At 37.7% G+C, this 20214-nt stretch overlaps 1 protein-coding gene across 1 annotated transcript in view; it reads right to left on the bottom strand.

The window, feature by feature from the left end:
- LOC136254626 (adhesion G protein-coupled receptor L4-like) overlaps positions 1–20214 on the bottom strand; it is a 111363-nt gene that overhangs the window by 31421 nt on the left and 59728 nt on the right. Inside the window, exons 7-10 of the mRNA XM_066047370.1 lie at positions 16856–16966; positions 16282–16561; positions 16009–16066; positions 6723–6794 (exon numbers count right to left, since the gene is read on the bottom strand). Of these exons, the coding sequence (XP_065903442.1) occupies positions 6723–6794; positions 16009–16066; positions 16282–16561; positions 16856–16966 (521 nt within the window). The remainder of the gene's footprint in view (positions 1–6722; positions 6795–16008; positions 16067–16281; positions 16562–16855; positions 16967–20214) is intronic.

Here is a 20214-nt window from a genome sequence, read left to right as displayed (position 1 = left end):
GTAGAGAGTTTAGCTACAAACAAATCACCCTGTAGAGGATTCAGCTACAAACAAGTCACCCTGTAGAGAGTTCAGCTAGAAGAAGTCACATTGTAGAGAGTTCAGCTACAAAGAAACTACCATGTAGAGAGTTCAGCTGCAAACAAATTGCCCTGTAGAGAATTCAGCTACAAACAAATCCCCCTGTAGAAAGATCAGCTAGAAGAAGTTACCTTGTAGAGAGTTTAGCTACAAACAAATCACCCTGTAGAGGATTCAGCTACAAACAAGTCACCCTGTAGAGAGTTCAGCTAGAAGAAGTCACATTGTAGAGAGTTCAGCTACAAAGAAACTACCATGTAGAGAGTTCAGCTGCAAACAAATTGCCCTGTAGAGAATTCAGCTACAAACAAATCACCCTGTAGAAAGATCAGCTAGAAGAAGTTACATTGTAGAGAGTTCAGCTACAAACAAATCACCCTGTAGAGAGTTCAGCTAGAAACAAGTTACACTGTAGAGAGTTCGGCTAGAAGAAGTTACATTGTAGAGAGTTCAGCTACAAAGAAACTACCATGTAGAGAGTTCAGCTGCAAACAAATTGCCCTGTAGAGAATTCAGCTACAAACAAATCCCCCTGTAGAAAGATCAGCTAGAAGAAGTTACCTTGTAGAGAGTTTAGCTACAAACAAATCACCCTGTAGAAGATTCAGCTACAAACAAGTCACCCTGTAGAGAGTTCAGCTAGAAGAAGTCACATTGTAGAGAGTTCAGCTACAAAGAAACTACCATGTAGAGAGTTCAGCTGCAAACAAATTGCCCTGTAGAGAATTCAGCTACAAACAAATCACCCTGTAGAAAGATCATCTAGAAGAAGTTACCTTGTAGAGAGTTCAGCTACAAACAAATCACCCTGTAGAGAGTTCAGCTAGAAACAAGTTACCCTGTAGAGAGTTCAGCTAAAAGAAGTTACATTGTAGAGAGTTCAGCTACAAAGAAACTACCATGTAGAGAGTTCAGCTGCAAACAAATTGCCCTGTAGAGAATTCAGCTACAAACAAATCACCCTGTAGAAAGATCATCTAGAAGAAGTTACCTTGTAGAGAGTTCAGCTACAAACAAATCACCCTGTAGAGAGTTCAACTAGAAACAAGTTATCCTGTAGAGAGTTCAGCTAGAAGAAGTTACATTGTAGAAAGTTCAGCTACAAAGAAACTACCATATAGAGAGTTCAGCTACAAATAAATTGCCCTGTAGAGACAAACAAATCACCCTGTAGAAAGATCAGCTAGAAGAAGTTACCTTGTAGAGAGTTCAGCTACAAACAAATCACCCTGTAGAGGGTTCAACTACAAACAAGTCACCCTGTAGAGAGTTCAGCTAGAAGAAGGTACATTGTAGAGAGTTCAGCTACAAACAAATCAACCTGTAGAGAGTTCAGCTAGAAACAAGTTACACTGTAGAGAGATCAGCTAGAAACAAGTCACCCTGTAGAGAGTTCAGCTAGAAGAAGTCACATTGTAGAAAGTTCAGCTACAAAGAAACTACCATGTAGAGAGTTCAGCTGCAAACAAATTGCCCTGTAGAGAATTCAGCTACAAACAAATCACCCTGTAGAAAGATCATCTAGAAGAAATTACCTTGTAGAGAGTTCAGCTACAAACAAATCACCCGTAGAGAGTTCAGCTAGAAACAAGTTACCCTGTAGAGAGTTCAGCTAGAAGAAGTTACATTGTAGAGAGTTCAGCTACAAAGAAACTACCATGTAGAGAGTTCAGCTGCAAACAAATTGCCCTGTAGAGAATTCAGCTACAAACAAATCACCCTGTAGAAAGATCAGCTAGAAGAAGTTACCTTGTAGAGAGTTTAGCTACAAACAAATCACCCTGTAGAGGATTCAGCTACAAACAAGTCACCCTGTAGAGAGTTCAGCTAGAAGAAGTCACATTGTAGAGAGTTCAGCTACAAAGAAACTACCATGTAGAGAGTTCAGCTGCAAACAAATTGCCCTGTAGAGAATTCAGCTACAAACAAATCCCCCTGTAGAAAGATCAGCTAGAAGAAGTTACCTTGTAGAGAGTTTAGCTACAAACAAATCACCCTGTAGAGGATTCAGCTACAAACAAGTCACCCTGTAGAGAGTTCAGCTAGAAGAAGTCACATTGTAGAGAGTTCAGCTACAAAGAAACTACCATGTAGAGAGTTCAGCTGCAAACAAATTGCCCTGTAGAGAATTCAGCTACAAACAAATCACCCTGTAGAAAGATCAGCTAGAAGAAGTTACATTGTAGAGAGTTCAGCTACAAACAAATCACCCTGTAGAGAGTTCAGCTAGAAACAAGTTACACTGTAGAGAGTTCGGCTAGAAGAAGTTACATTGTAGAGAGTTCAGCTACAAAGAAACTACCATGTAGAGAGTTCAGCTGCAAACAAATTGCCCTGTAGAGAATTCAGCTACAAACAAATCCCCCTGTAGAAAGATCAGCTAGAAGAAGTTACCTTGTAGAGAGTTTAGCTACAAACAAATCACCCTGTAGAGGATTCAGCTACAAACAAGTCACCCTGTAGAGAGTTCAGCTAGAAGAAGTCACATTGTAGAGAGTTCAGCTACAAAGAAACTACCATGTAGAGAGTTCAGCTGCAAACAAATTGCCCTGTAGAGAATTCAGCTACAAACAAATCACCCTGTAGAAAGATCATCTAGAAGAAGTTACCTTGTAGAGAGTTCAGCTACAAACAAATCACCCTGTAGAGAGTTCAGCTAGAAACAAGTTACCCTGTAGAGAGTTCAGCTAAAAGAAGTTACATTGTAGAGAGTTCAGCTACAAAGAAACTACCATGTAGAGAGTTCAGCTGCAAACAAATTGCCCTGTAGAGAATTCAGCTACAAACAAATCACCCTGTAGAAAGATCATCTAGAAGAAGTTACCTTGTAGAGAGTTCAGCTACAAACAAATCACCCTGTAGAGAGTTCAACTAGAAACAAGTTACCCTGTAGAGAGTTCAGCTAGAAGAAGTTACATTGTAGAAAGTTCAGCTACAAAGAAACTACCATATAGAGAGTTCAGCTACAAATAAATTGCCCTGTAGAGACAAACAAATCACCCTGTAGAAAGATCAGCTAGAAGAAGTTACCTTGTAGAGAGTTCAGCTACAAACAAATCACCCTGTAGAGGGTTCAACTACAAACAAGTCACCCTGTAGAGAGTTCAGCTAGAAGAAGGTACATTGTAGAGAGTTCAGCTACAAACAAATCAACCTGTAGAGAGTTCAGCTAGAAACAAGTTACACTGTAGAGAGATCAGCTAGAAACAAGTCACCCTGTAGAGAGTTCAGCTAGAAGAAGTCACATTGTAGAAAGTTCAGCTACAAAGAAACTACCATGTAGAGAGTTCAGCTGCAAACAAATTGCCCTGTAGAGAATTCAGCTACAAACAAATCACCCTGTAGAAAGATCAGCTAGAAGAAGTTACCTTGTAGAGAGTTCAGCTACAAACAAATCACCCTGTAGAGAGTTCAGCTACAAGCAAGTCATTCGGTAGAGAGATCAGCTAGAAGGATCACCTTGCAGAGAGGTCAGCTACAAAGAAATCATCCTGCTTCATCTTTCCTTCTTCCTGTAGTAAAGAAAAAATGACAGGTTAAAAAGCCCTAATGCCAGCCATAGGCCGGCTTTGGGGTATACAAATACAAAAAGAAGTGAAATCTAATCCAAAACAGCCAAGCTGTAAATTCACCTGAATTGTCGTTATTAAAATTTTTACCATTAACCTACCATCACAGCCATTTCTTGGCCGCCACCTTGGATTTCACATCTTTTTTTCACCATAGCCTTTCTCAGGGCCGCACTCTTTTTTTACAGCTTGGCTGTTTTGGATTAGATAGGGTTATCTGTTTGTAATTGAACTCTCTACAGGATGGATTCTTTGTAGCTGATCTCTCTACAGGGTGACTTGTTTCTAGTTGATCTCTCTACAAGGTGATTTATTTGCAGCTGAACTCTCTACATGGTGGTTTCATTGTAGTTGAACTCTCTACAAGGTGACTTCTTCTAGCTGATCTCTCTACAGGGTAATTTGTTTGAAGCTGAGCTCTATACATGATCGTTTGTTTGTAGCTGAACTCTCCACAAGGTAACTTCTTCTATCTGATCTCTTTACAGGGAGACTTGTTTCTAGCTGATCTCTCTACAGGGTGACTTGTTAGTAGCTGAACTATCTGCAAGGTGATTTGTTTGTAGCTGAAGGATGATCCTTCTAGCTGATCTCTCTACAGGGTAAATCGTTACTAGCTGAACTCTACAGGGTGATCTGTTCATAGCTGAACTCTCTACACGAATGGTTTCTTTGCAACTAAATTCTCTACAAGGTGATGTTTCTAGCTGATGTCTCTACTGGATGACTTGTTTCTAGCTGGTCTATCTACAGAGCTATAACTTGTTTGTGTAGCTAAACCCTTTACAGGGTAATTTTTTTGATTGGTTGTTGAACTCTCCAGCTACATGGTGACTTGTTTGTACTACAGAGTGACTCATTTGTAGCTGAATTCTCTACAGAGTGACTTACTTGTAGCTGAAAATTGTATAAAGTAACTTGTTTGTAGTTGATCTAGATGAACTCTCTACTGGGTAGCTTTTTTTGTAGTTGAGCTCTCTACACAGTGACTTGTTTGTAGCTGAATTCTCTACAGAGTGACTTGTTGTAGCTGAACTCTCTACAGGGTGCATGACTTGTTTATAGCTGAACTCTCTTCAGTGTGACTTATAATGTTCTGAATCTCTACAGCGACATATTTGTAGCTGAAGTCTCTACAGGGTGACTTGCTTGTAGATGAATTGTCTATAAGATTAACTGTTTGTAGCTGAACTTCCTACAGATAACTTGCAGTGTAATATAATGGAGTAAGTTATAACATAGCTGAATGCTCTATTAGTGTGACTGTTCTATTAGAGTATCTTGATCTTGCATTTGCTACACGTAGTTGGCTTTGGAATCACAACTCTGTGGTTTGTATACCAATTCTTCTGTACTACTGCAAGGACTTTCTATGATAATTATTCCAGCTACACACTGATTTTCTGCTCATTGCTCTAAGTGGTTTTCCTGGTAGGCGTGAAAACTAATAGTTTTTTATTCATAAAAATCGATGATGTAATTGTGACACAGGTTGTGTTTTGTATCATATCTTGATGGCCTTTATCTGGATTTCATTCAAACCTATGACACTTACTTCATCTACATAGCAATTTTCAGCTCATTCCTTCAAGGAGTTTACCCTGTGGATATGACAGACCTTCGACCTTATTTTACAAAAATATCGGTCATAACTCCGTGAATATTCATCGGAATCCTACCAAACTTGGTACTAAGATTGGCCTTAATGAGCCCTTTAAGTATGCCACATTTCAGCCTGATTGGAGCACGCATTTGTGTTTTATGGCAGACTTTGTGAAGTGCACGAAAAGAAGGAGTAGAAAAAAAAACCGAAGAAACCCCCCCCCCCCCCAAACTTTAGCCGCTTGTATCATGGAAATGGCTGGAGCAATTTTTTTTCAATTTGGAATGTGGACTCCCCTACCTAGCCAGCACTTCTGTAGCAAATTTAGTTTCAATCGGATAAGGGATCACAGAGCTACAAAGTTGTGAAAATCGTGTTTTCTTTTTTCCTGTTAATTTACTCACGGTGTGGCGCACTGGCTTCTTGGGCTGCATGACACGCTACCGTGTGTCTTGATAGCTGTTACAGCAACTATCGCCAGGTGTTGATTTGTTGAAAACCTTGATAATAAGGTCACTTTGTTTATGGCCGGATTAAAGAGGTTTTCATTAATAAGACCACCTCACTAATAGGGCTACTTACTGTGGGTCCCAAAGGCATCCCTATTAACAAGGTTTCACTGTAAACTTTATTTCTACAGTATTGTAAATAATAACGCACATGTTTTATGCTTTACAAATGTGAAACAAAGATTTTTTCTTATTCTCCATGAACAGGCAAATCTGATTGTGAATAGGTTTTATTGATTCGAGTTTTATTCCAGTGCAGGCTAAAGCGATTATTTTTGTAGCAGCAGTATTTTTACCTTCACATGGGCGGATCCAGACTTATGGATAGGGGGTCAAAATGAACTGAGGCACTACATAGTCTGGTTTAGTAAGGTGAGACCAAAAAAAAGGTCACAGCCAGCTGACAATAGTTGCCCACCTCACCAACTACGCATTTATTGGTGATAAAGTACATAAAAGTCCTTACATAGTATGCTACACACTGCCCTAATACTGTGTAGAGTGACTGCTCTATTAGAGTATCTCAATCTTAGTATATTACAATTTTTGGAGGGGTGTAGGGGGGGTTGAGAGGTCCCTCCCCATTCCTCCCCTCCCCCATATCCTCCTCTGCCTTCAATATGTTATTATAGCAAAATACACCTTTGTAAAAACTACCAGTTTTCACTTAGCCAATCACATATTGTTTTAGCCTGTTGTATTAGTACTCATCATGTAAAATTTGCAGCTTCTCTGATACCAAACACATAAATACATTATTATGCCTACAATGTTGGCATTATTCCCAATGCTTCTACCTACATACTTTGTCTCTGGAATAATCAGAAGATAGCACATATGAATTTGTTCATATCTCTTATATACTAGTCTTGGCAGATTCAATGTCTACATGCACAATACATGTTCACACATTAAAATAATTACACATATTGTGCATAAGTTCACAATACTGCAACTAACCATCCTATTCATCTCCGTAAAAGACACATCATTTCTTTTATCCAATAAATTATCCAGCACATTGATGATGTCCTAAGAATAACATGGCCACACTGCACACATGCACAAGGTAGTGTACATACGGTGCACTGCTGCAAAACATTTGGTATATATGATACAGTATGATGGTAACTGAATAGTAGGGACCACAAAGGAGTAGGCATTGCCCACGAAATAATATCACCAAAAACCAGCCTCAATTTTCCCTCACGATGATGAGACAGTATCGGTTAGGTAAAACTAAGCCCAAACAAGCTTTCAGATCAACCAGAAATGCTTTCAGCAAGTCGCTACAGAATTTAAAAAAAAAATTTGATGGAATTTTCTACTGACTGAGTAAGTAACTGACTGATGATGCCTTCAGACAAACGTAACTCGATAATGGCTAAGGCTACGGGCTTGATTTTTTCACTGTTTGATGTCATTTCGGCCTGACAGGTGCCTTTTGCATATCGCAGTACGCACAATGCATTCTTCATGGACTTACCAGTGTCCTCCTTTGTGTCCTATTCATCTTTGCTGACAGAAACAGGTGTCGATTTGGCTGTAGCACGTGATGGCTTCCCTTCATAACAGAAATCGTCCGTATTTTTCATAGTGGCTGTTTTGATTGCAGAGGCACTTTTCAAACAGTTCTTGATTCGTACTGCTGTGTAACGGATTGAACATAGCCGACAGTGAAGTGTAATGGATACTTCACTTTTCAGACAATATTTAATATAATTGGGGTGCTCGGCACTGTTTCTTTCTTTTGGTATGCGTGGATTGTAGAGGTGCTTTCGAACAGTCCTTGATTTGAAATGTTGTGCAATGGGCTGAACATAGCTGACAGTGAAGCATAATGGATACTTCACTTTTCAGATGATAATTGATATAGCTGGGGCACGCGGTGCCATTTCAGATGCGGTATGCATGGGTTCACCAATCATAATAAACTTTATTTACAAAAAAAGTTAACAAACAAGTACACGAAAAAATTGGAATTTAAAACTAGAGTAGGGACCATAGTACATCGATAAAAAGTATTGAAACAAGTTGGAGTAGTCCATGATAATAAATCACTGTAAAACAATAAGAAGTGTTATATCCCTACTGTGCATTTCCGTTATGGTATCTTGAGTACAATAGGGATATAACACTTCTTATTGTTTTACGGTGATTTAATATCATGGACTACTCCAACCTGTTTCAATACTTTTATCAATGTGCTATGGTCCCTACTCTGGTTGAAAATTGCAAATTTTTCGTGTACTTGTTATATGTGACCGGATCTAGGGACCTGCTGATTTTGCCGGCAAAATTTTTAGCATAATGGGTGGGTAAAAGCAATGAACAAAATGCTGGCATAATAGGTGCAATTTTCGTTAAGTGGACATAAAAATTGCACACAAGATCGAGATACCCTAATAGAACAGTCAGACATGCTAAAATATCGACAATGCATAGCTAATTGTTACAGGAACAACTAGTGACAATCAAGATACCCTAATAAAACAGTCACACATGTTAAGCAATATTAGCTAGCTTCTTGCTTTACATGTTAGAAGTAATTGCGGATTGAGATACTCTAATAGAACAGTCACTTTAAGGGGAAACTGTAGCTTTGCACTTGGAAATATTCAATTAAAAAAGATCAGTGCTGAGCAAAGTTTATAATTCTTGAGCAAAATATGGAGTATAACAGGTGAAAAATAAAACAATTACTGGAAAGAAAAATAGGTAGAAAAAAATTAAAATAGACTGGTCCCTAACTGGATCTGCGAAAAAGGGACATAATCGCACAAGCCTAAATTTATAGTATAAAGCATTGAATACATTGAGTGAAAAACCTTGCGTATTATGGAAAATTCCGTAAAATCTTTTTAACCCCACTATTTTAGTGAAGGAAGGGACTATCAATAAAAACCTTGATATCGCCTTATTTGCCTACTCAAGAGGAGTAGGAAAACCATTGTTTCATTGCAGTAGACTCAAGGACACGTAAGATACGAGTGTTTGTTTATGTCATGTTGAAGCAATTGTATGCGATCGATTTTTCTTCACGAATTTCACCTTTGTATGTAGTGAAGAAGGGTGAGTATAAAGAAAAACCTTACCCAGTAATCGATTTCCTGTTCATGGCGAACATGATGGTGAAACTTGTAGCTCTGTACCTCAGTCCGTCAGTAAGTTACAACCGTTTTTGTAAGCACCTGTAATTTATTTTCCCTATACTTGCTGTACAAATCAATTTTTCTGTTGTTGCTACTTTGTAGGGCTGTAACTCCCAAAGTTATTGATATATGAAACTGAAACGTTGCCAGAGGGTACACTTGGCTAAGTACCTTATAAATATTTAATAAACAGGAATTTGGAAAAAATGCGATTATGTCCTGTTTTCACAGATCCGGTCACATATGTAAAGCCAGGGTGAAAAATGAAGTGAAATCCAAGTTGGTGGCCAAGAAATGGCTGTGATGGTAGATAAATGGAAAATATTGACAATGACAATTCAAGTTAATTTGTGTTTCCCCTTCAAGTTTCTATTTAATAAACAGGAATTTGGAAAAAAATGCGATTATGTCCTGTTTTCACAGATCCGGTCACATATGTAAAGCCAGGGTGAAAAATGAAGTGAAATCCAAGTTGGTGGCTAAGAAATGGCTGTGATGGTAGGTAAATGGAAAATATTGACAATGACAATTCAAGTTAATTTGTGTTTCCCCTTCAAGTTTCACTAGGACTCGGAATAAATTCACCTAAATTATTTATATACTCCAAAGCAGGTCATAGGCCAGCTTTGGGGCTTTTTTGTATCGGTATTTTCTTTATACAGGAAGGAGAAAGAAGATTTAGAGTAGTTGTGGATATGAACATTTTTAATAATAATTATATAAATTTGTATATAAATGAACAGACAGACAGTATATTAGTATGGACAGCTGTTCCTCATTACAAATTACTATGTAACTAGCTGTATTACTAGTTACTTCAATAATAATCCATTATACAGCTTAGTTACAAAAGTAACTGAACTCTCTACAGGTGACTTGTTTGGAGCTGAATTCTCTACCGGTTGACTGACTAGCTTGTAGCTGAACTCTCTACTGCGTGATTTGCTTGTAGCTGAGCTCTGTACTAGGTGACTTAGCTGAACTCTCTACAGAGTTGCTTGTTTGTAGCTAAACTGCTTACAGGTGACTTGCTTATAGCTGAACTCTCTACAGGATGAATTTTTGTAGCTGAATTCTCTACTGGGTGATTGGTTTGTTGCTAAACTCTCTACTGGGTGACTTTTTGTGTAGCTGAACTCTCTACATAGTGACTTGTTACATAGCCGAATACTCTAATAGAGCAACTTACTAATGATGAAGAGTATTTTAATAGGGTGGATGTACTATTAGAGTACCTCAATTACACACGTTCTATACATAATTGGATTTTTTATTATAACTTGGTGGCTTTTACACCAATTCTTCTATACTATTGCAAGGACTCTCTATGATGATTATTTCATCTACATACTGACTCTTCTCAATGGTTTTCCTAGTAGGCATGAAAACTAGTAGTTTTTTATTCATGAAATTTGACCACAAACTTGTGACACAGGTTGTGTTTTCTGCCATATCTCCATGGTCTTCATCTCGATTCCTTTCAAACCCCAAAAAGGCACTCCTACGACGGTTACTCCATCTACACAGCAATTATCAACTCATTCATTCAAGGGTTTACCCGTGACAGAAGTTTAGTCTTATTTTACATAAATAATAGGCCATAACTCCGTCATTGCTCATCAGATTCTCACCAAATGTGATACTGAGATTTGCTTTAATGAACCCTTAAAGTGTGCCAAATCTATGTGTTTGTATGGCAAATTTTGCAAAGTGTGCAAAGAGAAGAAGTAAAAGAAAAAAAAATGATGAAAAAACCAAACTTTTGGCCACTTGCATCTCAGAAATGGCTTTGGTGATTTTCTTCAAGTTTGACATGTACACTCCACTACCAGGGTTTTGTAGAAAATATGTTTACAATCGGACAAGATATCACAGTGTTACATATGCTTGAAAATAAGTATAAGTATATCTAATCCAAAACAGCCAAGCTGTAAAAAAGAGTGCGGCCCTCAAAAAGGCTATGGTGAAAAAAGATGTGAAATCCAAGGTGGCGGCCAAGAAATGGCTGTGATGGTAGGTTAATGGTAAAAATTTTAATAACAACAATTCAGGTGAATTTTGGTGCCGCTTGGTCTTAGCACAAAATTCACCTGAATTGTTGTTATTAAAATTTTTACCATTAACCTACCATAACAGCCATTTCTTGGCCGCCACCTTGGATTTCCCATCTTTTTTCACCATAGCCTTTTTGAGGGCCGCACGCTTTTTTTACAGCTTGGATTAGATTTCACCTCTTTTTGTATTTGTATACCCCAAAGCCGGCCTACTGCCAGCTTTGAGGTTTTTTAACCTATCTTTTTCTCTTTACCACAGGAAGAAGAAAAAGATGAAACAAATGTTGAATACTTTAAATATTTCTGATTTTATCAGTAAATGTACATTTTATATATGTAATACATATATTTATTACAGAACTCTCCATGGTGATTTCTTTGTAACTGAACACTCTACAAGGTAACTTCTTCTAGCTGATCTCTCTACAGGGTGAATTGTTTGTAGCTGAATGATCTACAAGGTAACTTCTTCTAGCTGATCTCTCTACAGGGTGATTTGTTTGTAGCTGAACTCTCTACAAGGTAACTTCTTCTAGCTGATGTATCTACAGGGTCACTAGTTTGTGGCTAAATTCTCTACATGGTGGTTTCTTTGTAACTGAACTATCTACAAGGTGACTTCTTCTAGCTGATCTTTCAACAGGGTGATTTGTTTGTAAATGAACTCTCTACAAGAAAACTTCTTCTAACTGATGTCTGAACAGGGTGAATTGTTTGTAGCTGAACTCTCTACAAGGTAACTTCTTCCAGCTGATATCTCTACAAGGTCACTAGTTTATAGCTGAACTCTCGACATGGTGGTTTCTTTGTAACTGAACTCCCTACAAGGTGACTTCTTCTAGCTGATCTCTCTACAGGGAGATTTGTTTGTAGCTGAACTCTCTACAGGTGATTTATTTGCAGCTGAACTCTCTACATGATGGTTTCTTTGTAGCTGAACTCTCTACAAGGTGATTTCTTCTATAGCTGATCTTTCTACAGGGTGATTTGCTTGTAGCTGAACTCTCTATATGATGGTTTCTTTGTAGCTGAACTCTCTACAAGGTAACTTCTTCTAGCTGATCTCTCTACAGGGCAATTTGTTTGTAGCTGAACTCTCATATGATTGTTTCTTTGAAGCTGAACTCTCTACAAGGTGATTTCTTCTAGCTGATCTTTCTACAGTGTGATTTGTTTGTAGCTGAACTCTCTACAAGGAAATTTCTTCTAGCTGATCTCTCTACAGGGAGATTTGTTTGTAGGTGAACTCTCTACAGGTGATTTGTTTACGGCTGAATTCTCTACATGATGGTTTCTTTGTAGCTGAACTCTCTACAAGATAACTTCTTTTAGCTGATCTCTCTACAGGGAGATTTGTTTGTAGCTGAACTATCTACGTGGTGGTTTCTTTGTAGCTGAACTCTACAAGGTGATTTCTTCTAGCTGAACTATCTCTTTCCGTAGTTGAACTCCCTACAAGGTAACTTCTTCTAGCTGATCTCTCTACAGGGTGAATTGTTTGTAGCTGAACTCTCTACAGGGTGATTTGTTTGTAGTTGATCTCTCTATACAGGTTACTTGTTTTTAACTGATCTCTTGAATTCTGTTCAGGGTGACTGCTCTATTGGGATGACTGCTCTATTAGGATGACTGCTCTATTAGAGTATCTCGATCTCACACTTGCTACATCAAGTTGGATTTCGTGTTATAACTCCATGGCTTTAAGTATGATTCTTCTACACCATTGAAGAGCCTTTCTAAGATGATTACTCCATCTGTACAGCGAATTTCAAAGTATTACCCCAAGCGGTTTATCTGGTAGGCATGGCAAGTAGTCGTTTTTTATTAGCTAATCTCGATTGCATAATTGTTACACACTGTTCGTTTTTTCGTTGTATCTTCCTGGTTTTTAGCTCGATTTCGTTCAAACCACAAAAGGTTGAGGTTCAATAGTTAACCTATTCACCCACCGATTTTCAGCTTCTTCCCATATGTGGTTTACCCTGTAGGCGTGACAACATATTGGTGTTATTTTTCGTGAATAATTGCTCATATCTCATTGCCTGTTTATGGTATTCGAACCAAAGTTGGTACCGAGATGCGCCTTTATACCCCCTTTCTGTGTGCCAACTTTCAAGGCAATCGGATAAGACGTTCGCGTTTTATAGCAGTTTTTGTAAGTGTGCAAAAAGAGGAAGAAAAAAGAAAAAAATGAAGAAACTAAGCCAATTTTTGAAGTCGCATATCTCAGGAACTCCTGAAGCGATTTTGCTACAATTTGGAATGTGGAGTACTGAAATTGGAGGGAGTGTCCACAGCAAAACTCGTCTTGTTTCATCAAGGCAGTACAGAGCTACGGAGGTGCGAAAAGTGCGTTTTCTTTCTTCCTGTCAATATACTCACAGGTGTTGCGCGCCGGCTTCTTGGGCCGCACGACACACTACCATGTGTCTTGACTTAATAAGTATCATAACTATAATACATACTCTAACTATTCGTGCATTGGCCTGTCTTACAAGCTAAAGTAGAGCTTGTGTTACAATATGATATGTTTCATCAACGGTTAATAATACAATACAGTAGTTGCGTATACTGAAATGTTTAGACCACTAGATGGCTGTTTGTTTTCATTTACACATAAAATTATTAGTTTATCTTGAAGTGCTCCTTTTTCTAATACCTTACCAACTTAGCAATGTAATATTTTACGGTGGCCATGATGTTACTCCATGCACCAATATATGTGATCCAGTCTGGGAAAACCGGGCTTATCGCCTATTTAAAAGTATCGAGAAATGCCGGTTTTAAGTATTTGGTGTGCTTTAGCTTGCCAATGGTTGAAGCTATGTGTACCAATTTTTCACACGTTTACACCAATTTCCACAGCATCCACTGTGCAAGTAGCCAACAACTAAGTTTCCCACCATTTTAGATAGTTTTTAAACCGAGGTTGACTGTATCAGGTGAGCTGCAAAATGGATGGGAGGCGGGGGGCCTGGAAGGTGGGAAAGATGGTGTTCAAAAATTGAAAAGGAAGGTGTAGGGACGAATTAGGCCAAGTTCTGGGCCATTGAGGTCTCACAATTGGCTAAAATGAAAGGAAATTCACAGCAGAGACATTTATTCAACACCACAGAGCTGTACATTCACATACAGTCATCCCCAGGCTGACCAGAGCTCCATTAAGGCCCCACGCCGCACGTACGTATGGATTGCCATTGGGCTCAGGAAAAGCAGCCAGCAAAACCAGACCACTCACATCTAGCTGATTTTGATTGTGGAATTAGATAGTTTATTCATGTAGCTTTGTGTCCTAGGTGAAAAATCGAATCTGCTGACATGGGAGATAAGACCGGTTTTCTCAGACTGGGTCACATATAAGCAACAATACATATATCTATGTGTGATGGTACATAGATGATAACTTGCGGTCATGAACAATAACTATATGATGATAGACAATGAAACACCAACACTTTTATGCAACAGTTGACAACAATTGCATGACAATAATGATTAGATGATCAACAATGATTGCTGGTGCTTGCAGGTATTGTTTCTGCTGCTTGGAGCTTGTTGTTGCTGCTGTAGTTGCAGCAGCTGCTGCTCCATTGCTTACAGTACCGTAGAGTCGGGTTGTTAAGCTCATGTGTCTATTAAGCGCATATTATTTGTTAAGCGCATACGCATTTCTTGTAATTAACCATGGATGATAAGTGCACATGGCAAAATGCGATGATAGAGCTACACACAGCAAGAAATGCTGAAAGTACTGAAAAATTAATGTCTCCTCAAGTACTTACGCCTCCCTTGAGGTCTCTTTTCGCTATGTATACAGCAAATCAGCCATCTGGATAGTGATAATCTCGTTCATCATGAAGGATTTCACCCAGAAATGGAGTCAATTACCCTTACATACTGGCGGGGTGACCAGCACAAACTATTAACTACTCTATTACAACATAGTGATTCTGCGTTACACTCACCATAATTACTTATTAGGTGTATGCGCCTAACAGATAGTATGATTTTTACAAAAAGTTTCTCCGGAAAATATAAGCGCATGCGCTTAACAACCCGACTTTACAGTACTCCTAAAAGCAGCAAATTGCAAGTTTCATCAGTAAGGTGCAATCAGTAGCAGCACTGCAGCTGCAAGCAACAACAACATTAGACTACAAACATCATTGCAACAGCAAGCTACAAGCAACAGAAATAGCAAGGAACAGCAACAAGTAATAAGAAGAGCAGCAGCAGCAGTAGCAAGCAGCAGCACAAGCCCCAAGTAACACCTGAACAACCTGTATTGACTGTATCATCATTATTGTCATGTAATATTAATTTTATTGACAACTGTTGCATCTGTGGTTCATTGTCTGTCAGCACATAGTAATCCATCTACTGTGGCATGGATATTGTTGATTGAGGTATGAGCGATATCCGCAATGCAACATTTGAAGTATAATGGACAAAATGGCTGTGTTAGTGTGGGGGCTTCAGAGACTTTGGTACACAGTATTTGAAATGAATGTTGTCTGTGGTTTTTTACACATGGAATCATGACATAATAATGGTAAGAAGTAGTACATGTACCATGACAGTGCAAAACACGCCCCAACAAGGAAAGCGGACTGAAAATTTTAAATTCACACACAAATAGGTTTATTTGTATCTCGCATTATATACACCTGTACAATATGCCTCACCTTCGCCTTTTTTTGAATTTATAACTGCTATCATAGGGAAACATTATCTCGCCCAATATCTCCCTGTACAAAGTGTCCACACTATGGCGGCCATTTTGTATTGTGGCATCATAGATAACACACACAACGTTAAGAAACATCATTGCGGATATCGATCATTGTCGCTTAGATATTGGGACATGGTGTGACCATTAGGGCCACTGTAAAATAATTATACTGCACATAAATGTAGTTATAAGAGATAAGTCATCATTTAGAAGGCAACATGATGGATCATAAAATTTCACAACAAAGCGACACATGATTGTACACATACCCAGGCATATACAATTATTAAAGAAGTGCACATATTTACCTCAGTCACTTCCGTCACTGCAACTTGATCAAATTCATCAAAGGTTATATCTGTCACTCTGTATGTTGGAAATATAACATAAAGGTTCTATTACAATGTTAGTACTGATTCATTAGCTAACTAGCTAAGAATTAGCAATTTACAAAGAACATCTCACTGGATGATACATTTTTAACATCTTTCCCTTCAAAGATAACCTGCTAATTATTGCTAATAATATTTATGTATACTGTACTGTCTAATTTCAGTGACTAAAATTTATAGTCACCTTACCCAATTATATCACCTAAAGTGTTAGCAGCTGAGGATACATCATTTGGTAGAATAGGTCGTGTAGTGTTTGTGATCTCTTGTAGTTCATCAGCAATATCCTCCACAACTTCTGGCATAAATGTTTGTGTCAAGTCTCTATCATCATTAACATATATTCTGTCAACAAGCTTGGACAACTCTTCTGCTTTATTTTCAAGCCTAATGTGTTCAACTGTGCTGCATTCATTAACATTCGGAGAACCCCAAGTGTCATTTTTGTTACATTCTCTTCTAGCAAGTCCTACACCAATGTAAAGAATTAACTACACGTTAATGCAAGTTGTACTTAAAGCATGGTAGGTTGTCTGAGTTTGTAACAAGTATATACTTCAACTAACATATATATTACTTAAAAATGCAGTAACCACTTACTGTAGCTGTATTTTGTTAATATTTAATTGAATTTATGTACTATGTACTAGGTCTGCGTATATGCCATATTTTTACAGGATAAGTTACATCAAGAGTTCATAATTATATTATGAAAACTTGATTACATATTTATGTAGTAAGATGTGTCAGTATACATATTTACCTATTGCCTCACTTCCACCTGGACATTTTTGTATAGCTACTTGACTGATGTTTGTTGTTGGCCATGTTATGTTCCATGTCATATCTCGTTCCATCAGACATCCCACAAATTCTATATAATGCAAACACATGTATTACAAGTGTAAGATAAAATTAAGAGTTTTAATTTTGATTAGGGAATATAAATACACAATAATGAAACAAGGTAGGTCACCTAAACCTGTAGACATACTGTACTAGTGGACATTAAATCCCTACTTCAATTGAATATGGACTGAAGTAGGGATTTAATGTCCTCTAGTATATCTTTCAGGTGGAGGTGACCTCCCTTGTTTCACTACTTTTTTCTATGATCCCTAATTGAACTTAAACTTCTTTTTACTTGTTTATTTACTTCTTGTAACATTATTATTACTGGTGAACACATGCATATACTTTGAAAGCATGGTGCCAGGCTTATTAATTTTGCCCAAACAAGCACCCCAAATATCAATTACTGAAATAAAAAAGTGGCCGTTACAATTAGGTTTCAACTAAATTCAGCCTGTTATGCAGCATTCCAAATGAAGAAACATTAGGACATGGAGCTCCGCAATCAGTCAGTCACAACGGAAATTTGGATGAGTCTTGTCAAATGTAGGGAAGCCATCACATGGTGCTACAGGGAATCAACACCTTATGCTGTCAGCAAAGATAAATAGGATGCAAATGAGGACACAGGTAAGTATGCATTGTGGCACTCCAAATGGCACCAGTTGGGCTGAAGCGATGTCAATCAGTGAAAAAATCAAGCCCGTAGTTAGCTGTTATCGAGTTATACTTATCTGAAGACATCAGTCAAGCAGTCAGTCAGTCAGGTAGACAGTCCTAAATAAAACAAGTTGATGTTGTACTACTTCTAAAAGCCAGGCGCCATGCAGCTAGCTAACTCATCTGGAATTAACCATAGATAGTATATGTGACTGAATTTTGGAAAACCGTCAATATACGCACAACAGTACTTTTGTAATAAAACGGGTGGGGTATATTCTATGGAACGGAACAGAATGATGGACTAAACTACGGAACGGAATGCTTTCTCAAATTGAAGCTTGCAGCTTACCATTGCTGTACAAATTATTGGTGGCACTTCCAGCTGGTAATCAAATGCACCCCAAGAAAGATAAAACAAATTTAAGGATCGATTGTGGGTTCTTGTTGGTTGTCATTAGTAACAAAGTACTAATTTTGGGAATAGCTGACTCAATGTGTTCATCTTCAGATGTATCAAGTAGGGAACTTAATACATGACTTGATTTTACTAGTATGTGAGTTGTTTTTGCTTACTTTGACTTTAGAATGTACAGTCTGGGGTCCAGCCTTTCTATTCGGCATAAATCAGTATGTAGCTACACTAAAAACTCAACTACAAAGGAAACAAGTATGGTAACAAGCTGAATCAACTCAGTCTAAGCAGAATCTAAAGGAATTTTGTGCAGTATGTGAGGAGCAAACAATCAGATACCTTGTAGTAGAGCTGCTAAGCACTTTCTTTGTGCACTTTTTGATAAAAGCATGAAACTTGGTACATAGCTTGTATATACCATAAAGGTCATTTTAAGATCGGGAGCCACCTCATATTTGACCTTTGGTGACCTTTGTGTCCAATTTTATACTTAAAAATTAGCAGTTTTTCCTTTATTTCACTTATACATGACTCCAAATCCACAAACTTGGTGCCAAATTAATGCTTTTACTCTAAAGAGCAAGTTTATACTTACAGAAAGTCTGTAGTTTTCTCTATTCCAAAAGTTATAGAATATTTTATAAATATAACGAATGCCATTTTGCTCCCGCCCATGCATATACTTTTGATATGTAAAAGAAAGAAGGTTGTTTATTCAATTATCATATTATTTGGCAGCTAATCACCTCAATTGTGCATGAGTATCAGGAGCAGACCCATGAACTATCAAAGGGTGCATATAAGGTACGTAGTAGGAGTACAATAGGAGGTGGGTAGGGGGTTGGGATAACCCACTTGCACAGTATATAAATTATACAAAGTAGAGACCAATTTTAAATAATTCTATCAACCAAGTGGGTATAGGCTAAGGTTGTAAATAGATTATAGGGTAAAATACAGTTGGTACGCATTCTGATCCATGACTACAGAAACACAAGGTTTTGTCCTCCCTAGCCCAGATTTGACTGAAACTTGTACAGTGACTTGTTTAATACTATTTCTTGAGTATAGGGTAGTATTTATGTAGAACTTGAGCGGAAGTGAATAAAGAGTATTTCACTCGGACTTCACTTTTTACTGCACATTTTGTCCTCCGTCTATTGGGCTTGTACTTGCACATTTTGCGATAAGATTTACAAGTTAACTTTATGTACATTAGTTCTATGTTATAGGCTATGTATCTTTGCAATAACACGAAGGTTACACTGGGTCTGTAGGTGCGGATGGAACATGCGGTTTCCAATCCTCTTTTCTCTACAATATATGGTTGTAACAAGGAACCTACAGAAGTGTAAAGGAGATTATTTGCATGGCATCCCTATTACTGTTAGACTTGTATGTACACTTACAGGTTAAGATAGTTATGCTGATAGTTTGGAATATGCATGTATCTATAAAATCACCTTAGGAAGAGCTTTATGTAGAATTGGTGTACTAGCATGGAAGTACAACATTTGATTACATTTGAAACATGCCTTTTAGCTGGTTGGTCTAATAGCTACTCACATGTACATTCAATTTATGACATATTTCACAGTCAAGGTTGATCTATTTACTGAGAAATATACTTATGCTATTTTGGTCCAGCCATGCACACAGTGATACTGTTCTATAATTTAAATTTGTATTCTAATGTGTAAAGTCAAGGCACATTGGGTGATACGTAATTATAGCTAACCTCTATATAGGCCAAAAATGAAACTAGTCATGAGTTAGAAAGGTCTATTACTTTATAGGTTAAAAATATAAGGAAGAAAATTTTCACTAATTTCATGAGTGAACGATGACAAATTTGTGAAAATGTATGTAATTGTGATCATGAATGAATATGGTTGAGTTTAAAATATTATTTTGCTAGGCCGCACAATCTAGAATTTTATGAATAATGAAAATCACTTTTTACATGATTCTGCTCATCCCTTGATTCTGCCTATATGGTATAATAACAGATTTGAATGGCAACAATAAAAATGAAAGTATATCCACATAATCATAAAATGCTCATTACTTTTTAACATTCAAATATAAATATCCTGCTGTACAGATTTATTAACAACCATCGTTCACAAATATGGAGAGGCAAACTATCTTGGAGCTATGTCAATATAAAATTATATTATGGCCATACTGTACAT

Source organism: Dysidea avara, chromosome 4 (genome assembly GCF_963678975.1).
Source record: "Dysidea avara chromosome 4, odDysAvar1.4, whole genome shotgun sequence".
NCBI lineage: Eukaryota > Metazoa > Porifera > Demospongiae > Dictyoceratida > Dysideidae > Dysidea > Dysidea avara.
Note: the sequence above shows the minus strand (reverse complement) of the source record. Positions and strands in the feature narration are given on the sequence as shown.